Source organism: Dromaius novaehollandiae, chromosome 4 (genome assembly GCF_036370855.1).
Source record: "Dromaius novaehollandiae isolate bDroNov1 chromosome 4, bDroNov1.hap1, whole genome shotgun sequence".
Classification (NCBI taxonomy): domain Eukaryota; kingdom Metazoa; phylum Chordata; class Aves; order Casuariiformes; family Dromaiidae; genus Dromaius; species Dromaius novaehollandiae.
In genome coordinates, this window is record NC_088101.1 from 12,487,842 (window position 1) to 12,510,818 (window position 22,977).

Consider the following 22,977-nt stretch of genomic DNA (forward strand, 5'->3'; position numbering starts at 1 on the left):
CCCCGCGGGGCAGGGGGCGGGGCTGGCCCTTATCTTTACGAGCCGCCCCGCTGCTGGGAGGGCTGGGGCTGCTGTGCCGGCCGGCGGCGGTGTCGGGCGTCATGAGGCGGAGAGCGGCGTGGGGGTCTCCGCTGTGGGGGCTGCTGGTGGTGCTTTGCGGGGCGACGGCGACGCCGCCGCTGCAGTGCAACGTGAGCCTGGACAGCCCCGCCGAGGAGCGGTGGCTGCCGGTACTGCGGCACTTCGATCCCGCTTTCCTGCGCGCCGCAGTCGCCCGGCTCATCGAGTGAGTGTGGGGCGGCGGCGGGGCCGGGCAGCCCTGTCTTCGGGGCTGGGGCAGGCCGGGGCTGTGGGCGAAAGGGTCCCTACTGGGCGAAGTGGCTGCGTGACCCTCCGTGGGGAGCAGCAAAGTGTCAGCCAACCCTTTCCGCGGTAGGATGAGAAAAAGGGCAGCCCCGGGTACCTGCCGCCCTCCCCACAGCTAGTGCTAGGAGCGGGACTGGGTCGGGGCCCCTCTCCTCCCCCGCAGCCCTAGCAGTGGGGCTGGAAAGAAGAGAGGAAGGTGATGCTGCGCAGGTGCTATATTTCTCTTGATTCTTCAAAAATTCAGTTTTTATGAGTATTAACCTAGGGAAAGCCTAGTGCTGCTACATTACGTTTACACTTAGGAATCCATCAAAGATGAGCTGAAGAGATTCATGGTAGAGAGTGAAAGTTTATGACTTGGCCCTGCAGGCACAAAACCTGTGCTCGGTGTTAGTTTTGGACGTTGCACGGACTCCTCTGGGGATGTGTAGAAGTCAGCAGGATTTGGTGAGGGATGGGATGCAGGGATGTCTGGGTTAGGGTGGGAGAGGGTTCTAATAAACCATTAGTCCCAAATGGTGCAGGCTGATCAGAGCAGTAGCAGATTCAACAAGTACCTAATTTTTGAGCCTAAGTTGCAAACTTTTCTGCCTTGTTCCCAGGTAATAACTAACTAATTCCTTGAGCGTGTTTTTCAGTGAGATTGTACCAAAATGGGTCCATGAAGTTATTCGGCCTATAGCAGCAGAACTGGAGTTCTTTATGCCCCAGCCCTTCACAGGGGAAATTCTGGGACTGTGCAAAGCACTGGGATTAAGTCTGGGAGATGGAGTTCTGCTTAACTTTGCCTATGAGTCCACTGCGTAAGTATCCAATACTGATAGAATCCGATAGAAGTGGACGTAGAGATTCCTTTTAGCTCATTGAAGGCATATATTTGAAGACATGGTAGATTAACTGCATACTTCATTCTGTTAGGATTTCATATTTTCATCTGGGAAGTTTTATTCTTTCCTTAGGCAGTTTGTGTGCTGAATTGAAGAAGGCATGCCGTAGAGCAGTGTTATTATTTATTAATAACGGCAACACGCAGCTATTGTCTTTGCGTGTATATCTACATATATAAAAACATAAAAGTATGAAAACCTTTTTTGCTGGTAAGGAAGGACCATCTGTTCAAACTTTTCCAGTTTGTTACTCTTTTAAGATAAATCTAATGTACTCCTTTAAGTTATTGGATTTCACCAAAAAGGAAATGGGAAAAATTAGTAGTGCCTTAAAAAATATATAATATGTTAATGTATTTAGGTTGTTAATTACAGTTAAACCATTTAGCTGGGATACACAAAGTTGCTTCCAAACCTTTGTCTGGATGGACCGTCACAATGACTATATAATGTGATTTTTTTTTTTTTTTTTTTTTTTTTTGGCTGCAAAATGGAGGCAGTTAACTTTATGATAGGAAACAAAACCTCAGTGGAAAAAATACTCAGTTTCATTTTCTTCTTTTGCACTAGAAGTATGTGCAGAAGGATAATAAGAAACACTGTCTGTGAGGATCATGAGAAATATTTCTTCATCTTTGTTTTAATAAAAAATAGGTGCATATAGATACTTCTTCATGTTTTTATTATTATTTTTCCTAATCTCTGATACTCAGTTAAGAGTAATACTGTTTCTTTACAAGGATTAATACCTGATAAGATAGTCATTTAAATGCTAGCTCCTTTAGTTTTTCATGGAGGATGCTCACCATTCTGAAGCCCGATAAAGCTTATGCAAGTTTAAGATTATCAGTGTTCACAAAGCTTAAGGAAAACCAGCAACCAGGAAGAAATTACTTCTCTGCATTTACAGCTCTGAAAGGCCATGCTTTACATCACTGGGTTGACAAACTTATCACTCCAGAGAATAAAAGTTTTGAATTTCACACTCATTAAATACACTTAATTAAAAAAAAAAAAAACTATTTCAGTGAAACTGAAACTCTGAATATTCAAAAAGTAATTACAGCACATTTCCTGTTCTGGAGGTAAGGTCTGGCTATCGTCAAAAAGGCTAATGTGAAAAATAGCTGGTGTTTTCAATTTAAAAGGATTTTATTTAAACTTTTAATCTAATTGTAATTAAAAATATAAACAGGATCCAAATTAAAAGGAAACAGTCTAGCAAAATGAAATTTAAAAATTTTCAGCCTGATACACTGTGAACTTTTTTAGATGTCAGCTTTTCATCTTGATTTTGAAAAGGTAGGTTTCGAAATTACGAAATTTTTTCCAAGTGGAAATGGTGCTACCTATCTGGTCCGTAGTATCTGACTCCATGCAAACAGTAGTAGAGATTTTTGACTTTCTGAGCCCAGTGGGGCCTGATAAGGCAAATACTGTACAGTTTTGGATGTTAGAGTTCTCTAGGAAAGGGCTCGCATGTGGCTATCATGCATGAGTTACATAGGACGTTGTAGTGTTCCCTAGTTAGAGCTTCAATCAAACTGGTCTGTGCCTTTTTTTGTTTGTTTGTTTGGTTTTTTTTGTTTTGTTTAATTAGAAGTGAAAGGTCTTAAGAAATCCTATCAAAAGGTACAGGAAGAGACCATTTTCTCAGGTCAGGAAGTGCGAGTGTTAGTGATGTGGTGTGAATTCCTGTTTGTATGCTTACATCAGTAAAATGCTTTGCAAAAAATAGATGCTCAATTACTGCTCCTGAAATGTTAAGCTAGTTTGACTAGACTATAATATTGAAAAGTATCACCTTACTTTTTCTTAAATTGTTTTTTCTGCTTTTTGTTTTGAAGGTTCTGTACCAGTATTGTTGCTCAGGATGCTAAAGGAAACATTTACCATGGTCGGAACCTGGATTATGATTTTACAGATATATTAAGCAAGCTTACAATTGATGTGCAATTTATAAAAAGTGGGCAGGTATGATCTATCATTGACATGGCTGGGTGTATTCTCTGGAAGAATGGTCTACAGTTATACCACCATTTAGGCAACAGAATTTGGTGTAAAAACACTAATTTACTGAAATATTAGAATACCATATTGCCTCTCTCTAGGTACGTGAGATGAATGTTGGTTGTTGGTTGTCTTGCTTTCTGAGCATCCAGTTAGTGATGAAAAATAGGAATAGATAGAAAAGTATAAATAATCTAGCAGCTCAGGATGGTTATTTAGAAGGAAATATTGGAAGAAGAAAGTATCAAGACATTTAAAAGCAAGAAGAAATACTAGAGAATATAGAGAAGGGATCAGTTTTGGCAGGGAGAGAGATCCCAAGGCCTTTCTCAACTGTTAATTTTCATGGCCGTTGTGTGTGGTTTAGATGCTGAAAATCACCAAAAATGAAACAGTTGTTAATGCAGTTCTCTTTAATGTAGTTTTTCTTAATATTCATTATTGGTTTTGCAATGGAGAATTCATTGTTTCTTTCTTACTTGCGGCATTTTTGTAGCAGTTGGTTATCATTAACAAATAAAATGTGGTGAATTTTGGCCGGGTGTTTTTATAATTTACTTTGCAAGTTTTTCTGTATCTGAAGGCAAAGTATTCATGGTGACTTCTAAAATGATGTATGAAATTCACAGAAAAAATACAGGATGCTGTTTCAGAATGTTGCTTGTGTTTAAAAAAAAAAAGTGCTCTGTTCCAGAATGCTAAAATACTGTATGTTTTCTGATTTCAGATAGCATATCAAGGCACTACGTTTTTTGGTTATGTAGGCTTATGGACTGGACAAAGCCCACACAAGTTCACAATCTCTGGTGATGAACGAGGTAAAATAAATCCATTTTCTACACCTGACATTGTGTACGCTATTTCAGCTGATTGTTGCCTCTTCCAGTGCTGTTGCCTCATTCTCCCAGAAGGGAAAATGCTTTAAGGATGCCAGGAAGGAACTGAAATTGAGACAACTTCTGTGGCCGTCAGGGAGTAAAGGCACACGTAGTGCTGCTTTTTGGCTGCTGTGTAGAAGAGAGGTATTTGTCAGCACAGTGTCATTTGAGCCTGAAAAGTGTCAAAGGAGACAGAGAACCTTGGGGAAATGAGGAAGAAACAAATTCATGCGATGTTTTCAAGAGACACAACTAGAGAAGGCAGAGTAGGGGTGGAGAGGAAAGAGATGCACTGTCTTCTACAGCAAATGAACTGCTGCTTCCTGAGGTGCTCTGTCCCTTTCTCTATGTTCCATTTTTATCTGTTCCCATAAGGCACGTTGAAAGAGGATGGGAAGAGCAGCAAGTAGAAGACAGATCTAGGGGAAAGGCAATGGGGCTTGAGAGAATGCCTGGAGATACTGGGAAGGCAACTGAGGAAAGATTAGTGAGCAGAGGGAAGATGAGAGCTGTCACTATTGACAACTAACATTTGATGATAATAAAAGGGCTTGCTAAAAGTCAGGAGGGCAGAGGAAGGATCATTGCCATGTCCTTCAGCGCTTGAGTTTCATAAGCATTGATAGACATGTCCAAATCAGAGCTTGGGTCATCATCCCCCTCTCTCCCCACCCCTCTTTTTCTTTTGTAAGAAGCAGTCGTTTTATGCTGTTCTCTGTTGGCTGTTTGTATCAACCAGGAATGATCTAGTCTGAGCTAGAAGCCAAATCTAAAATAAACGTTTATTTTTGACTAGTGGTAAGCAAATTTTCTTTTTTAATTTGGATGAACTTCTTTTTCTGAAAATTTTTTAGATGTTGTATGATCAGTATTCAATATATATATTGTATACGTAATAATTATCCCTAGGAGTAGGGATTCTAGTATGGAGTACATGTACCTCTTGATTCCTGTTTTCTTTGTTAATATTACCTTAGTTCATTCCCTAGATTCTTATCACAGTTTACACACTTTTTTTTTTTTTTTTTTTAACATTCTGCTTCTGATGCTAGAGTGGTTATTTAATTCAAAACCGGACCATTATGCGCTAATACTTTAATTCATACTAAAGTGGAAATCAAGTCTTAAGTGTACTGAGTTTTTGTAAAAGGCTTGATTTAGAAAATCTTGCAGACTGAGATTCTCTGTAAATGCCTATAACTGGGGGACAAAGGCGGTGCTGTCCTGTTCTTCCTACCTTTCCTCAGTGGTGTGCTTCAAATGTCAGTATAAGATCGTTGGAGACAGCAGTGAGATGGTATAGTCCATGCACAGACCCATTCTGTGCACCTGACCCTGAGACAGGAATGAAGGACTGCAAAGCTTTGTGTGAAATGGGCTCCTCTTGTCCATCATAAACCGATGTGCTGTCATCCACCTATATGCCTTGAACTTTGTTACTTTTTAATTATAGACAATAGGAATTCATTCAATGTATGTGGCACTTCGTAAATGAATTGATGCTGACTGCTTCCTTTTTTATGCATCACTGTACAACTGAGATAAAATTGAGGGAAGAGAAAGTATGACTTATTGCTGGAGAGAAGGATGACTCCAAATTAGGATGAAGGTCTCTCAAGTGACAGAACATATTTTTTTCTGCTGTCTTTTTCTAGTTTCTTCAGCGTATGGGTAATTATAAACTTGACCTTTATATTTCCTGTTTTCTTAGTTCTCTTAATTTTCTCCAGTAACACTCATTTGCTGTCATTGCCTTTTTTGTGGCTATTTTTTCTGCACAATTCTTGTTGTAAAATTTCAGTAAGGTAAATTATGAGGTAATTTATGTTAATATTTGAGTTTATAGCTGGTGATTATTATATAAACAGAGCTGCAGTCCTTTTGGTAGTATGCTTTACCAAGTGCTACTCCCTGTTACATTAGCCTTTGACTTTTCATTGCTCAGCATTCAGCTATGAATAAAAATTATTTCTAAATTGAGAAGCTAGCAGATCATCTTGAGAAGCTAGTAGACCATCATCACGAAAAGGAATGCGATACTTTTTGACTGAAATTACTAGCGCTAGCTTGTTCCGAGAGATACCATGTATTTTCTGTTCCATGGTGCATACGCTTTCCACTTCTGTCTACTGCAGCCTTTTTAAGCAGCTTGCTCTCTCTGCAGCTTTGTATGGTTTCTTACAACTAAAATTGCTAAAGCTGATGGTGAAATCAGTGTAGGCATCTGCCTGGAAATTGAGATTCCTGAAGTACTGAGGGTGGCCTTGAAAGAGAAATCTCTGACTTCATGGGCTATTTTCTGGTAGAAAGCTTTCAGATTGGTTGATTGTTGCTCTAGCTCTCTTGAATTTAGCACTGTATACAAACTGTTCTGTCTTCCTTATTTTCTATCTTGTCAGCTCCCTATCATTTTACTGTACCATCTTGTGGCACAGGTCACAGAAATGAAACTTTCAGAATCGACTGAAAAGCTAAGATCCCCATCTCTTACATCTTTACAGATGCCGAGATATATTCTAAAAAGCAGGGGTGTTAATCCAGCTGTCCCTGACTGAACTTCAGTAGGGATTATGTAGTCTATTTATATTTCACCTATAGTTTCAGGTAGATGATGTGCTCATCAAGCTCCTTTCCTGAAATGCTGCCATTTCATGTTGATATGTAGCTGCCCTGTTTCACTGGGGATTTAGCTTTCTGTGGTGCTTCAATCACATATCTGTATCAAATGATTTATAAAACTGCAAAATTGTATGGCTGAGCATTTGAAAGATGAATTTTCTAAAGTGAAGGCCTTTCAGGTATGTTAGCCTGTTAGGTTATGCAGCACATGCTGCGGGTTTTATATATAGCTACCAGCAGAGTAATATAATAACAGAAATGGAGCGTTGTCAGCATTCATTGTTCTGAACAGTGTTGATAAACCCAAGATGGCACAAGAGGCTGCTATTACTTTGAAGTGGCATGTGCTGTGCCAGTTTGGTATAAGCTGCATAACTTTAATGATATGATGATAATGGTATAGTGAGAGAATTCATTGCACTGCTCTTTTGTAATGGGGTGGAGGGAAAGAGTGCAGAGCTAGGCCTGTAAAAGAAAGGGAGACAAAAAGACGCATTTCACAGAGCATAAGTAACATGCATTTCTAATAATTTTTTTGTTCCCCAGAGGGTGGTAGATGGTGGGAAAATGCAATAGCTGCTTTTCTGAATCGAAATTACCCAGTCAGCTGGCTTGTCCGAGACGTAAGTGCACAGTGTTTTCAGGTTTCACGGTCATGTTATTTGAACTTAAGATCTCTAACAGATTTGATGTTCTAACTGCTATTTGCACAGAAAATTTAATAATTCATTTAAATGTATTATATAAGGGGGTTAGGTCTTGTTCCTAAGTTGTCAGCAATATGTATGATAGAGGCAATTCTTGTCCTTCGGGGGGCTAACTCTTCTAACACTGACAACGGTGCCAGAAGTCTTAGAGCTGTGCAAAAGCTTCCATTCCAGGGAGTATTTCGGTTAGCAGTGAAGGATACAATAATAGGGGATAAAGTTGGGCATCATCTTAGATGATGACCCAGTAGTTATTTTAAACTACGTTTGATACGTTATCAGTGAACTCTGTATTCTCAGTGTGTTGGGAGGCACTACTTAGGCTGGTGTTTTGTGTAACACATTTTATGCGGTGTGCTAGGGTATCACTAAGATAAAACAGGTGTGCTGCTTCTCAGATTCATCAGTTAAAATAACCATGAATGATTTGGTTTGTAGGTAATATAAACTCCCTCCAGAACTGGAATGTCTACTGGAGACCTAATTGTTCATATTTTTTGAGTTTGAGGTGTGACTTGAGGCTGTGACTCAAAACTGCTGGCTGCAGTGCTACTGTCAGAAATAATTAATTGTTCTCCCGGGCTTTCCTTGTCTTCCTTCGGAACGATTTTGTTGGCCTGAGAACAGTAACTTTGCTGGCCCAGATACAACTGTCCATATGTGTGTGTGTATGTGTATTTGTTTTGTTTTCTTTGAATATTTGCTAAGCTGGGATTATTGAGTTCAGTTACCAGTCATACTCGTTTCATGTTCATAGGCTAAAGCTGTGTTGGAAAGTTATTTGCAGAAAGATATTTTCAAATAACACTTGGCGATCAGTTATAATTTAAAAAAAGGTGGGACCGTTGGTCTGTTTAAGATGTCTCAGTACTTGCTTTTGCGCTTGAGTGTGCTATATGATTTTTGTTTCATTCTGGCCTTCTTTTTGCACTAGACCCTGAGCAGAGCCCAAGACTTTCAGTCTGCCGTTCTCAGACTAGCTGGCATTCCCATCATTGCTGAAGTATACTATATTGTAGGAGGCGTGTCACCCAAAGAAGGCATGGTCATAACAAGGAACAGAAGAGGGCCAGCAGACCTCTGGCCTCTTGATCCTTTGGGTGGAGCGTAAGTAGAAAAAACAGTGTTGTTGTCTTTCCTACTCCTTTCTGAGTGATGGGCGGGAATAATGGGAGTGCTTTCTTTAGAGACCCAGGCTCATCTCTTACTACTGCTTGTAACACAAACTTTAATGAGACCCTCTGAAAGGAACACTAGTCTCTCCTTCCTAGAAAAAGAATGTCAGGTTGGGGCAGTCCGGAAGGACAAGAGTGGGAAAAATGTGTATATGTTTGCTTTTTAGCCAAGTTCCAGAAGAAATGAGACTTAAAGGTTCCTCCTGTCTGTCTGTCAAGTATTGCACCAGTAATTTCAAGACTTAGTTTTGACCAGATGCAATAGGAGCTTTGAAGTTTAAGAAATAATTCTTCCTGTGAAACTTTTGAAATCAGCAGCTTAATACGTGAGGGAGACTCTAAATTGTTGCCCTGCTGTGAGAAACGGTACTTAACTACTCCGGTCTACCACTAAACATTTGCTTGGCAGCAGCCAGGCAGCCTGCTGGCTCTGCTTGCTCCAGGCTGACCACTGCAGGCTGCATTGTACTCATACTGATAATGGTCATCTCTTTAAAGCTCTGATTTTGCTTTTGGTGTAGTCAGTAGTAGTTTTGTCACTGTCACCGGCAAGAGTTGAGAGGTCTGTTCTTTTTCATTTGTGTTCAGTAGCTTGTAAAGGTTGCTATGTGTATCAGCATGGGATCCATTGGGCTTGCGTAAGATATAGGAAAGAGGCTTTTGAGGGAGCTTTTTTTCCCCTTTGGCAATACAGAAATAGTGACTTTTGGCATTTATTAATTACGTGGTGAAACATCTTTTGCTTTTGTGTTTGTGTATTATGGTTTAGGTGGTTTCGTGTGGAGACAAACTACGACCACTGGACTACCCCTCCTCCTCTCGATGATCGAAGGTAAATTTAGTTTGGACCTGTACAGAGAGATACTATTTTTATTTTGAGAAAGTGCAGACACTGGGGTATATTCTTCTCTAAGCCAGGTGTTAGCTTGTTCAGCAGTCAGCTAGTTCAGTTTCTGTAATGCCTCTCAAAAGGAGCAGAGGAGCTAAGGAGTAATATTCACAAGTGCCAGAGGAAAGTCTGTGTGGTATTGAAAGGGATGCAAGGTGAAAAATCACAAGCGTATAGCATGTACCAAAAACTTCCATTTAAAGCAGAATTCATTAAAAGCCATGGGATTTAGACTTTACAGTGAGAAAGTAATTGATGGCATTGTTAAGAAACTCGCAGACATCATACAGACATTAGGCTGCGTAGTATGCAAGAAGCTGTTGGCAGTTTCCCGGCTGTTCTGTACTCATGGTGTAGTAATATAGTAGCTTTGGCAGTAAGAGACTAGATATAGTCACGCAGCACTCTAGATTATTTTAGACCAAAATAAGCATTCTAATGTAAAGGCATTTTGTGAGAGATTTTTCTCAGGCATGCTTTGTAGCTTTTGAAACAGTAAAGTGTGTTTAATGATATTGCATTGTTTTTCTGCAGAACTCCAGCCATCAAAGCTCTCAATGCCACTGGGCAGCAGAATATTAATTTTGATACACTCTTTCAGGTATTTCTTTTAAATTCTATATCATGGCATGTTGGCTTTGACTTTGAATTCTCTTTCAGAGCAGAAGGGCAGTCCCGTTTTTGGCAGGGATTTAAAAGCTGTACAAGTAAGGCAAAATGAAAAAGGTGTATTGCAGGGCCATCTCTGGAGAGCTTGCTGTGTAAGCGAGCTTCGTTTTGAAATGTCATCTACTGATGGGCACTCACAAGTCGGATTCTTTCGGTAATTCATTGTGTGACTTGGGTCAAGTCCAGATTTTCAGGGGCCTGTTAGTTCTGGATCTCTTCGTGTCTGGATGCCCGGACTGAGATATCTGGACACTGATTTTAAGCTCTTGTGAACTTGATTTAATAAATAGGTGCATGACTTTTCTGGACAATCTGTTTTGGTTTCCCACTGAGAATTCAGAAGTAGACCTGAAGCAGTGCTTCTGTTTTCTGGTATATTGAACACAATTAGTAGGAAGAACTTGTTTCAGGATTTTGTTTTATTGGGGCATTTGAAACATTGGTGCTAGTTTAGGGTGCTTATATCAATACCTGCATTGAATTACAGATATTTCAAAGTTTCAAAAAAACCTAAGAATACAGTTAAATTATTTTACATTTATCAAAAACTACCTGGGATTCTTCAGTATTACTAATCTAGAAATAGGTTGTTATTTTCAAAAGCACTTAAAGGCTTTTAGAAGCACAATTTAGTTTAGTGATGGTGTGCTTCTTTATTACATATGATAACTGTAACAATTTCAAGTGAGGTTTGATTTTTGCAGTGCTCCAGGAAGCAAGGGAATGCATTATTTTTAGATTTTAAATCCTGTTGGACTTCAACAGTAATATCAAATAATAATTACCTCTTTGGTGGAAAAAAACAGTTTCCTTTAACTAAAATAGCTTTAATGATGGAAAGAGAATTGTAATGCACCAATATTTGTACAGTGAGACGATTCTGAGTGTATATTAGTAAACAGAAAAAAGCTGTCTGTCTGAGTTTGGTACTCTGATCAGAAGTAACTGTGCTGCTCATACACTAGATTAGTTAGTGATGGCTCAAATCCTGGAATTTAGATCAGGAATTAAAAATTTCAGTGCTGTTTATATGGGGATTTAGGTTAAGCTCGCTTTGGTTATAAAGAGCAGTGAGTATGTGTAATGCTGTACAGTCTGTACAAAACCATTTCTGAACTTCCCGTGTAGTCATTTCATAACAGTCTGCCAATCCAGGTTTTGGTGGATGTGCCAGATAAGCCTGCTAAAAATCACTGGAATGCCCCAAATTTCCATAGGTATGCATAGGAGAAAATAGCATGACGTCAGAATCAGAGGCATCCAGAACCTGTTCTTATGTGTGATCCAAGTTCTTAAATTTTCTCTGTATGGATTTCCCTGTGTGGCATTTGGACAGAAAGATTTTATTGAAGGAACTCCTATAACCAGCCTGATTATAACACTGTAATACCAGGAGTTGATCCAAAGCATATGGAAATCAACCAGAAGAGCACTGATGCTTAATGGAATTTTTATCAGGTATATTGTATGGCCTGCAGTTTTGCACAGTTAGGGGCATGCACTACATGAACTCTACGTAGAAATAAGCTTTATTCCTTCCAGAGGTCTGTGAATGGCTGTCTTTAGCTAACAGTCTTTGGTAGCGTGGCTATTCTGTGACTGCCAAAAAGAAGAACGTGAAAGGGCAGGAGGTGAATCCATGACCATCATTTTTGTGCAGTTCAAGCACAGTTACAAATACTACAGCAGGCAAAGTGTTGGAGAAGAGTGGTACTTTCCAGTTAGTTTTGAGAACTTAGGTCTTGTGTATTTCAGAGTTTTTATTTAAAATATTGTTGTAATACAGTCTGATGTTAAAAAGAAAATGGCAAGAGTTATCCTTGATTCTGCATTATTCATTTTCATAACGTAATCATACTGCTGTTTCTAAACAGCCTTTTTCATTTACCAAAATGACAACTCTTCAAACTTTCTGTACAGGTGTTGTCAGTGAAGCCGGTCTTAAACAAGTAAGTATTAGGTTCAGTGTTGATCAGTGCCTTCTGCCATGCCTCAGGCCATTTAAAAGCCAAACACAAACTTCCTCAAGATTTTTATGTATGTCTTTTTGAATATCTTGTGATTTCCCAGCTTAGATTTCTGCTTGTGCACATGGAACTGTGTCTTTACTTCCACAGAACTCTTCCTTCTTGTTTTGTCACTCATTTTACAGCTATCAAGCTGCACTTCATTAGGTTTAGTCTGGTTACAGGAAGACTCTACCTTTTATAGTACTGAAAAAAAATGACTGCTCAGACCAGCAGCAGTACTTTCTGCTGAGTCATTTTTGCCTTTCACTTATGGAAATTTTGGATTTGTATTACCACTGAAAATGGCTTTCCCTGAAGTTTCTGACATAGCTCCGCTTCATGTATGAAAAGGAAAAATAGTACATGGGTACATGGCTTTTAGGTACAGGATTTCTAAAACAGAATCATTTCAGTATACCATTACTGTTCTGCATTGTTACACAAATTGTGCCTCTGCAGTTTACCTTGTTTTGTTTTACTCCGGATTAGTCTTTCACATTAGAGCTTGACAATGGTGTCTTCAAAGTCAGTGCCAGGACTTCATCTCTGTTGTCTTATAAACGTGAGCGAATTTGGAAAAGGAGAAAATTATATCCACGTGACTGCTAAGATCAACAATGCTAATATTTTAATACACTGACACAACAGATGTAGAAACATTTTCTTTGCTGTACTAAGTGGGAAAAATCTGGTAAAAACTTGTGCCAAGAACCTTCATTTTTATCAGTATCTTTCTAACACTTCCGTATGTAAGCAGAACATTTGTTTCTGCTAAAATTAATTCTGCTGCTTTGCTGGTTTTATAAATGAATTGTCTTGTCTTTGGAATGATTTTTCACTTGCTCACTCTTCTCTTTTTCCCCTACCAGTAACACAGTGTATACCACAGTAATGAGCGCTGCATTTCCAGATAAGTACAGGACATGGATCAGAACTGTGAAGTGAAGAGGTGTAAGTAGCATGCCGGTACTCTAGCTACTTGTATTTAAATAAAAATTTGAAGTGAAGAGTCATTGAGGCACAAAGCACTGCAGTGGCACTCAAGCAGCCTAGTTTGAATTCCTGACTCCCTTAGTGTGCTTATTGACCTTGGGCAAATACCTTCCCTGCTATTTTAGAGATAGGGTTAAGTATCGACTTTCTTCGCAAACCTTTTATTACCTCAGGAAAAGTGCTTTATCAGAGCGAAGAGTGTGTGTTTGTTGTTATGAGCTAAAGGTAGCACTTTTCCATATAAAGGTTTTAGCTGTTATTTTTACAAATCTCACTACTGTGAAACTTACCATGTGTCTTCAGGTGGTTGGCTATGACAGAGAGTCATGCCCATAGGGAACTGAACCCCAGCCGGAGAGGGCTGTGCACTTGACACCAACAACCATCAAGCTTAGTCTATGACAGCCCCTCACAGCTGACCATAAGCATTCTCTGAGGGTTTTGTCTTACAGAGGTGCAGAAAAATCGAAGTGCTTGAACTCCCAAGGTGCACCACATTGTAGCCTTGATGTGTTCCGAGGAAGATACTAAGTTACTTTTATTTCTGATCCAAGAAACTCTGGTTGCATGTGATTGGCAGGAGCATGAGAAGCTGCATTCCCATTTGAGTAGTTAATTTTTAAACTATTGTTGTATCTTATTGGTAGTAGTCTTATTGGGCATCTGATTATAGAGCGATTAATTCCTTTCCTTTGGAGATGTGAAAGTGTTTGCTTTCTTTCTTGGTTTCATACAAACCTATGCTCTCTTATTTATCTATCTATTTATTTATTTCAACAGACAAAATGGGTGAAAAGCTGAAGGTTTCCAAGACCAGCACATGCTTTTAAAATTACTCTTAAAAGCGCTACAGTTGTTTTGCATATTAATTACATGAACCATTCAGATAATGACTTGTTAGTTCTTTGAAGTGTTACCAGATGAGACTGTTAATGAACAGTAGTGGAAGTTTGATTTTATTTTAACTACATTGATGTACTAGCAGGTGTTTATGGCTAAAAAGTATTTTTACTGTTTCTGGAAATAGTTATTGTGCATTTTGAATGTACTGATGTATTTACTAATAAATAAAAAGTTTATATTTTTGTTTGGCCTGTAGGTCTGAATATGATTAAATAAAGATATGCAGCTGATTGTCTGATTTATGAAGACTTGTAATGTTACCATTTATGTCATAGTCCTTTACTCTGACAGGTGACGGCCCTGTGGTGCTGAGGCTGGCAGGGTCGGAGGCTATTCCCAGAGAGAGCTGGCCTGAGTGCTAGGGCAGGCTAGGGGAGCTGGCAGAGCAGACAAAGCTCTCCTGAACCCAATTACAATTGCAGAACGCGGTTGCTGCAGGTCCATAGACCTTTTAATCCTGTGTGGAACAGCATCGTTTTGGCCATCCTGTCCTGATGGGCTCTGTGGGACCTTCATCAGCACAGAAGTTGTTACATGAGTGCAAAGGAACGTGGCTCAGAGCAGTGTGGATTCCACTCCAGGCAGTGTCTCTCCCCTTCGATTGTGTTTCTCCCGTGCATAGGGCCCTTCAGATGTTTTTACTAGGGTTGCGAAAGGTGAGAGAGAGGCATGTAGTCTTAAGGAGGTCCGTAACTAATGTTAAAAGCACTTGTCTTCTAGTAGTAGATGAGGTGTTTAACCACAGTAGAAGATTTTCAGTCAGTTTAAGGAGTGGATATTTGGTGTAAGGCAAGGAAATGTGGCTAAAAAGAGTAGCTCTATATGTAGCTGTAGATTATTGTGATTTTATTTATCAGAAATCCGGAGTTGTTTATGGAGATGAGATAATACAACCTTTTTTCCTCTGATAGGTGAGAGAAGCCTGTGATCTGATAGCAGTGACATTAGAAAAGGGATGGGCTTCATTTGTACTTTCGAAAGCTGCCTTCAGTAGAAAGTTTACAGCTAATTTCTCTAGTGCACACAGGTTTTTTAGTTGGTCTGCTTATGCTGCACCTGCATACTATCAATTCAGGCACTTCTTGGAAGCACAGCAGAAATGCAAAAGGGTTTGCGGAGTCAAGACCAGTGGCTACCTTCACATAAAGATTAAAGGTTTGATTCTTCATTGGACAAAATTCCCACTAATGTCAGTGAGAATTTTACCTGGGAGAGGATGATGCAATCAGACTGTTAGATATTCAAGTTGTAAGTTTCTCCCATGACCTGGAGCACAGAGGCCCTTTGGTAATGTCTGCTGTATCCAACTTGGTGGATGTTTTACTTTGAGACAAGAACCCCTCTTTCCCCATGGTTCCTATGACAGATAAAACAGGAGGAAGTATTCTGACAGCATTTTAGGATGTAGGAGGAAGACTCGACTCCCCTGTGAGCAAGGTGTAGGGTGCAGGGGGTGCCTGCCTGGGGCCGGAGCACCATTTCCAGGTGCGTGCAGTGCTGTCTGCAGTATTTGCGCATGGGTTATGCAAACTTCCTAAGCGAGCCTTCTGGAGGTGTGGGCTCTTTATCGTCTTGCACTGAGTCTCATTGTGTGTCATAACCTGCTTACCTGCATCCTCTACTTCTGCCTGGATAAATGCACTGCAAGCTTTGCCTTGACCCAGTTTGCCCAGCGATGTTACGAGTAGTCCTATGCCAGAATCGATGCCGTTGGAAAAACAAAGGTTTCCTGAAAGACGATACAAAGGAGGTCATGCTACCTTAGAGACTTCATATCGATACTGCTTTAATTCACAGAGGAGACATGGACTCCCGATCCCAGCAGGTCCCCTTTATGCAACAGCCACCCACAAGTAGAGACAAAAGAATCCTTATTTGTGCAATTTAGCATAGTCGTCTTGTCCTCAGCAGTGTTAGGCTGATTAGCTTCTGGCAATGATGTGGCTAGATTCTCTGTGGTTTATAAACTAACCAAATATATTCATTTCCCTATTATGCATGAATAAACAAATAGAAGCTCCAGTGCTGTTTGTCTTATCAGCTGTTCAGAACTTGCTTAGGCCCAGCCACAAAGTAGAATATCAAAATAAGCTTTTCTTTTTTTTAATTTTAAACAAGAAAAAAAAAGGAAAGTAGTTTTAAAGAAGTCAATTTTATTTTCATTTTGTAATTTCTAATTTTTTTAATGCAAGTCTTGCATTTCTTCAGTTCGTAAACATTCAGACATCCTGATTCCTAACAGAACAAAGCCTGTGTGTTAACCTGAATACTTTTTTTTTTTTTTTTTTGCTAACCGGGGGGATTTTTAACTTTCGGGTCATAGCAGTTTAATTACATGCTAAAGGATACAAACACTAAGCAAGTGGTCAATGATGTATCTTATGAAACAGATGATTTAACCTGTGAAATGAGTGTTGGGTTGCTTTTGTATAAGAACTGAAATTTGATAAAAATGAGAGTCGCCATTTTTAATAGCTTAAAACCATTTTAGCAATGCTGGATAGGTAGGCAAACATGAGATGTAACACCAGTAGTTTTTAAACGGTTTGTGTTTTTTGCAGGTTTTTGTTTTCTGCTTTTAAACAAAAGGAAGGATCATTTATAGATAATCGAACTGCTTGCCGGTTGTCCTTCTGCTCGTGATTTCATCTGCTTTGTGTGTCCATTTTTTAGATAGTGGGAAGCAAAATAGCTTTTTGGCTTTCCCTATCCCAGTCAGTTCCTCGACTTAGAATTAGTAAGTAAATAAATAGAACTAAGTTAAATAACTTATCCTTGCATCCTCCTGCCTTTTGATTCTGTACGACAGACTTCTATCGACAAAGCCCAAAAGATTTTTCTGCCCAAAATCAGGAATGAGTGAATCATTCTTTTTCTTCCAGAAGTTTGCATTAACAAACGGCAACTGGAAAGTGTGTAAGAGCTGATTTGTCTTTTAAGATGAGAGAAGCCAGCGTATTGCATTTCTCATTCATAATCCCCTTCGGTAATCCTAATCCATTTCAGATCTGTGGCCTTTCTTAAGCATCACATGGGAGGGTTCTTAAGGCTGCTCAAAACAACTGTGCAGTAAATAAATTGAAAGGTCTGCACTTGTTGCAGAACACCACACACGTCTTGTGCTGCAAGTGCTAAAAGAGATGGGAGTTTCCATTGAGTGGCCAAGGGAACAGCTTACTTGAGAACTTAGATCTCTGAGGAGGACTTTCTGAATCAAACCAAGTAAATCACTTCAAAGATTATTGATCACTTTGAGAATTGAATGCTGGTTATGTAAGCATATAAACAAACAAAAAATCTAAAAAAAAAAGTGGAGCGCTTCTATGCTGTTTATCCTTAAATTAGAAATTGGTAGCAAGGTAAGTTGTATTTTTCATTTTGTTTTTCTCTGTAACAGTTTTGTGTGCAGAAGTAGTTACTAAGCACTCATAGTTTGAGGTGAAATATCCTTTTTTGTATGTCAAACTATGTAAAATTATTGGGAGTTTTCTAATTGAAATTCTCTTTTTTGGCATTGCAGTAGCTGTTCAGGTGCAGAGGTCAGTGCATGTATAAAATAAAATTAGCTTCACCTTCTGTTTCCAGCTATGAGCAGCGCTGAGTCGGATGTACACACAGGACATAGGTATTTACCCTAGGAAGTAAAGGCAGGATCATCACTTCCCCTAGTGCTAGCTAGCATCTTTATTCTTGTGAGACTTTATTTGGAATTACTATTTTTTTTTTATTCATTGGTAGCTCTTAAATGACCTGTTGCCTTTTTTCTTTTAGCAGAGCCTAAATTTATTTCCTTCTGCCACCCATTTTTTTCACTGTTTTTTCCTAGTAAAGTCTCATCAAATCTGTCTTGTCCCCTCATTGTCTTCCAGATTCATCTCTTCAGTTGTCCAAATGTCTGTAACATTGTCAAGACGGTGGGGATTCTGTTGAGTACGTGAAGTGTGTCGTCTTTCCTAGGAGCCGTGGTTTTTTTGGAGTTAGCTCTTTGCCGTGCCAAAGCAATCTGGTGCTCCTTGCAAAGGCCTTTGGTTCATGTGGATGGAGCACCAAATTCTGTGCAGATCTGTACTCTGAGCAAGCTCAGTGATGTGATGGAATGTGTAGAACTTGACTCAAAATGGTTTCACTTGTTTTGGTTTTGAAGGAGTTAAAAATAATAGTCGTGGTAAGCCAGGAAATTTCCTTAGGCTTTTTTTTTTCTTTTTGGTTTTGGGGTGTGGGTTTTTTTCCTAAGTTGACAGAAATGGATTTGTGCAGGTCTTCCCTTAATCAGTTTTATGTCTTTTTATGTCCTTTAATCAGTTTTATGCTTGTGTTTATTGCAAAAGTGAGTATATCATCCCTTTGCCTTAGGAGTACATATAGAGTAGGGATGTTAGAAACTTCTGGCTTTTGGGGCTAACTGGTGAGCAGGGAAAGTGCATCTTCTCTGTGTGTGTGTGTGGTCTCCAATTGAAACATTAAGCTTTGTTCTGTTAGTTGTCTACATCTGTGTGCCACTCTGCCTCCACACTTTCTGGTGGCATTTAACTCCTGGCCTGATGTAAGCAGATATAGCAGGTTTTATCACCTTGCTTTACTTCCATATACGTTTGCCAGGGGATGCACCTTGCAGCATTGTGTCCCAGTGGAAAGTCATGAGCTGAGGCTGAGATGCATATGCATGTGCTGCAACTTCCCCAAAAGTTTGGGGAAAGCCCGTCGCAGAGGGCTTTTAACTGGACTAAACAAAACGTAGGCATGTCTCCAGCTGGGGAACGGTGGCTGAGAGGAAGGTGAGAAAGGAGCGGGTAGCTGGCTGCTTCCCAGATGCACTGTTCTATCTCAACTGTTGTTTAGTATAACCTATATTTGAGGTGATGCCACTGCTGAATTTTCTCAAGTCTTCCAGGCTGCATCTTTTTGGGCCCCTGTTCCTTTTTCTTCTTTTTCTCGCCAGAGGTTTTAAGGTAGGGGAGAGGTGCATTTCACTGTTGGGTGGATGAGGAAGGATCAGAGGTGCTGAGCAGTTGAGCCGGCTCTATTTCTTCCTCGCTCCTCCCACCCTTGAAGCAGGTTTGATATTGTTGGAGTCTCCAGTTTATTGCTGTGCACTGCTTTGGTCAGGCCTCTGTCCTCAGAAGAGTCTGAGGGTAAGGAGGTGGAAAAATTTGCAGATGCAGGAATTGCTTGGGAGAGACTTGTTGACAGACTCTTGAGGACAAGAGAAAGAGGTAGGTGATATTGCCTAGGTGATATTGCCTGTGCTTGCTCTCTGCAGTTGCACCTATAGCACATTAGTACTGGGCTGTACCTATACCTGGATGGCCACAATTTATGTTTTAAGTAGAGCTGTGAAAAATTAACAAATGCTTCTTTATGTTTTGGGGGGGAAGGGAAATGAGACAAAGTTTTATTCTGTGCCTCCAAAGGTGGTTTCAGAGAGATGTTGAAATTTTCATCTCGAAAAAACTCCCGAGATCACGTCTTATCAGGCAGTACTCCTGAACACATCCTAGGCAAGCCAGGTACCTGGCTCTGTACTTGAGCACTTGCTTAAATTTTGTTCTCCATTTTTAGGAGTGATCTGGCAGTGTTGCAGTTCCTGAAAAAGGAGTTTTTTTTCTCATGGTTACATTTTTAGAGGTACCTTTAAAAGGTGCTTTTCTCTTCTGAAAAGCTGACGCATCTGGCTTTCATTGAAACCAGTAGTGCTGCTGAGGAACCTGATACTAAAGATACAGCTAGGCACACAGACTCCCATTAGTGTCTGGGGTACGTCTTTGGGGTCAGTTCATCTGAAAGGAATCCGTTTCATGCAGTTTCGGAGTGCTCTGCCATCTATACCAGGATGCAGTAAGCGGAGGTCATTGGGGGTGTTTGTTTCTAAAATACACTCCTCATACAAGCTAATAATCATTCATGTCATTGCTTCTCTGAATAGCTAATACTTGTTGAAATATTCAGATTTCTCTCTTTGGGAAGATACTTTTATTTGGATATCCAAATGTGGATTTATAAGCTGATGCTCAGAAACTCTTGGCTTGAAAATTCATAAGGTTTTTCCTGAAATGGGATTTGCCTTGTGTAGGGGGGGAACAAACAAGAGCCTCAAATGCTAGGTATTCTGATTTTTGTGTGTGATTGTCCTTTTGGGTGCTTACTAACTTGGAAAGTTGTCAGAGTACCCGCATTAAGCATGAAGACCATAAACTACCAAATGTAGTAATTTGGGCATAATTCAGCGGTGGTTTCAGCCATTTTTAGGCCTCAGTGAAATGAAATAATGGTGTTATGAATAAACCCTACAGTGACTGGTATTTTGTTGGCAGCATTGCTAAGTATCATGTTGCTTCATCTGATTAATGTGAAGATGCCATTGTACAATTCAGCTTTCTGGGCAAGGCAGAGAATTTCAGCATTTCATCCTACTTGGAAACCTCGTGGGCTGAAGTGTTATTTAGCAGGGTCTGCATCCAACTGAACACTCTGGCTAGCTATGTCATTCCCTTGCAAGGTGAGCTGGGCAAGTCATTTCCTCCTGCAACCTCTCAGTTTCTGCACCTATGAAATAATACTCCAGTCCCCTTTGCCAAGTCTTTGAGCACCTCTGATTTTGAAACGGTTTGCTGTTGTGATGATCATTTCACCCTGTGCTTCCTGCAGTAAGCACAGAATTTCCAGTTGATCTAGTCTTACCTGCTGACACAGATGAACTGTGATTTTAGACTTTCCTTCCTATTCTTATTTGATGTTTGATACTGGATTTTTGTAGCCTGTATTTTTGCAGTTCTTGTGTCTTTCACAAGACCAAAATGGATTATCTTCCTGCACAATGTGCACATGTACCTTACACAGTACTGGTCAGATTCCTTCAATTAGCATTTGTGCTGAGAAAGGTGTGAGATAGGTGGAATGAGACTGAAGTAGGCAAGGGGGTTGCAGGAAGTGGGAAAAGGAGGAGAAGGGCTGTATTCTCTGCTGGGGAGAAGTGCCCCTGCAGTCTCATTCTCTTGACCCTTCAAAATCCTTTGAGATGTGGTCTCCTGCTAGCATAGGACTTACCATTTTTACAGCTGATTCGTTCTTTCCTTTCTCAGCCTTTCTCTCTCTCTCCTTACCCCCCCCACCCCGAGTGTCAGAATAAGAATCCACAGTTACTGTGTGATACAGCGTGGGACTGCTCTGGCAGTAGTACGTGGTGCTTTGTGTTCCCTCTGTGTTTTTTTTCCAAAGGAAACATGTCTGAGAGTGAAAGAAGGAATGTGCTGGTTCTTTTTTGGTTTTTCTCAAAGTGCGAGTTTTCAGAATTTGACCTATTCTTGAAACACGATCCGTTCGCTCTGGGTAGAGCTGTCTTTGCAACAGTGAGATTGAAAGAAGTCTGGCTGTCCTGTCCTGTTACGCTGGCAAGGTTCTGAGCAACTGATTGATGGTATAATACACCCCCACGCTCAAGCAGATCTGCGAGGTGAAGAAAAGCAGTGTTTATTTAACAAAGCTGATTATTTTCTTATGACAGCTAATTGTCATTTTAGACTTATCTCCACTCCAGCTGTGGAACTGCAAATAGATTTAAGTACCATCTGTGTGTTCATCCCTCATAATTAGAGTTATCCTTCATAGAGGGGTATATGCTTGCATATTTGTCTGCAAATCTTGAAATGAGTGTTAATGAAGCCACTTAGTTACTTTTTTGCTTCCAGATTAGTACTGAAAAACTTGATTTTTTTTCTATACAGTGTGTGAATGCCTCCAACATGCAGTTGCGTGCAGTAATTTAGCACCTTTTACTTTCATCTAGTCCCTTCAATTGTGCATGAGGAAGGGGGGAAGCAGGGAGATTGGGAGATGTAATCTGCTCAGAGCGTGGCTAACAACTTATCTACATACAGATTTTTCTTCTCCCCCCCCAGTCTGAAAATGTGAGTATTCCACCCCCCCTTTTTTTTTGTCTGAATCGAGCTTATTTTAGTCTAGCATTTGAAATGACAGTCCAGGTCACCATATTGCTATGTTACTAAAAGTTTAGGTTTGGGAGCCTAAAATTAGGCATGTGAAGCATTGTGAGAATACATGAATGCCTGATTTATACATCTACTGTACAACTACAGTACCTAAATATGTAATCTTTGATTTTTTCATATAACTAGCAAAGGTGCTGTAATTATTACTATTCTCATAGCTGACTTGAAATTTAGAAGAGTAGGACAGAAATCACCCTATCAGATAGAAGACAACAAAGTAGGGAAAAACCTGGTAGTAGTAGATATACTTGGGCACAAGACAGGCCATCTGCTTGGTGATCTTAATAAGTGTTAATATGTTTAATTATAGACTCCCAGCATTGTGAGACACGGTGCAACTGGTTTGATTTTGACTGAATGCTCTTTCCTGCATCCCTTGCATGGTTTTGGTGATACTGGGTCAGTCTGCAGTGCTGTAGGAGTACTGGCTGGAGAACATGGGATCCAGTAGTTCTGTAAATGCCAACTTCAAGTACGCCCTGCAGAAGTCTGAAAACGGTGAGTGATTCTTTGAAATGAAATCTTTTCCTGTCTGCTCATGCACATCCTATCGGAAGGTTGTGGTGGATATATTTCTTTTCCGAAAGACCTGGTATTCCTGACAGTACTGAGGCATAGTTATGTCTTCGAATATCCTCTGAAGGGGAATCTCAGCTGTCATGCTGAAAATCAATACTAGGCTTGAGAAAATAACAGCTATTTAGACGAGGGCGAGATTAAAATCAGTCAAAACCTGAATGGAAATGAAGCAGCAAAAAGCAATTCTGTTGGAACTGATACCATATGAATTAATCAATTGCCGACTAATGTAGGTGTGTTATAACCTCATGTTCTGACAGTGAGATATATGATATCACCCTGATGCT

At 40.0% G+C, this 22,977-nt stretch overlaps 2 protein-coding genes and 1 long non-coding RNA gene across 4 annotated transcripts in view; 2 read left to right on the forward strand and 1 right to left on the reverse strand.

Moving 5' to 3' along the window:
• On the forward strand, positions 1-14,288 carry NAAA (N-acylethanolamine acid amidase). 2 transcript variants are annotated; one of them, XM_026103506.2, is made up of 11 exons: positions 2-286; positions 1,005-1,169; positions 3,101-3,227; positions 3,991-4,081; positions 7,307-7,383; positions 8,402-8,574; positions 9,412-9,474; positions 10,066-10,132; positions 12,121-12,149; positions 13,079-13,160; positions 13,983-14,288. In XM_026103506.2, exons 1-10 carry the CDS (start codon positions 102-104, stop codon positions 13,152-13,154), a joined length of 1,053 nt encoding a protein of 350 aa, XP_025959291.1. In that variant the 5' UTR covers positions 2-101; the 3' UTR covers positions 13,155-13,160; positions 13,983-14,288. The 2 variants fall into 2 exon arrangements, 1 of the variants encoding a protein (XP_025959291.1); XR_010388872.1 differs by lacking the exon at positions 12,121-12,149 and having other exon boundaries at positions 1-286.
• LOC135328132 (uncharacterized) overlaps positions 14,204-22,977 on the reverse strand; it is a 16,672-nt gene continuing 7,898 nt past the window's right edge. Inside the window, exon 2 of the long non-coding RNA XR_010388873.1 lies at positions 14,204-15,834. This is a non-coding gene — a long non-coding RNA (uncharacterized LOC135328132). The remainder of the gene's footprint in view (positions 15,835-22,977) is intronic.
• The window catches only part of PPEF2 (protein phosphatase with EF-hand domain 2), a 24,741-nt gene continuing 17,591 nt past the window's right edge, over positions 15,828-22,977 (forward strand). Inside the window, exon 1 of the mRNA XM_026103508.2 lies at positions 15,828-22,609. Coding sequence (XP_025959293.2) covers positions 22,549-22,609 — 61 coding nt within the window. The 5' untranslated portion in view covers positions 15,828-22,548. The remainder of the gene's footprint in view (positions 22,610-22,977) is intronic.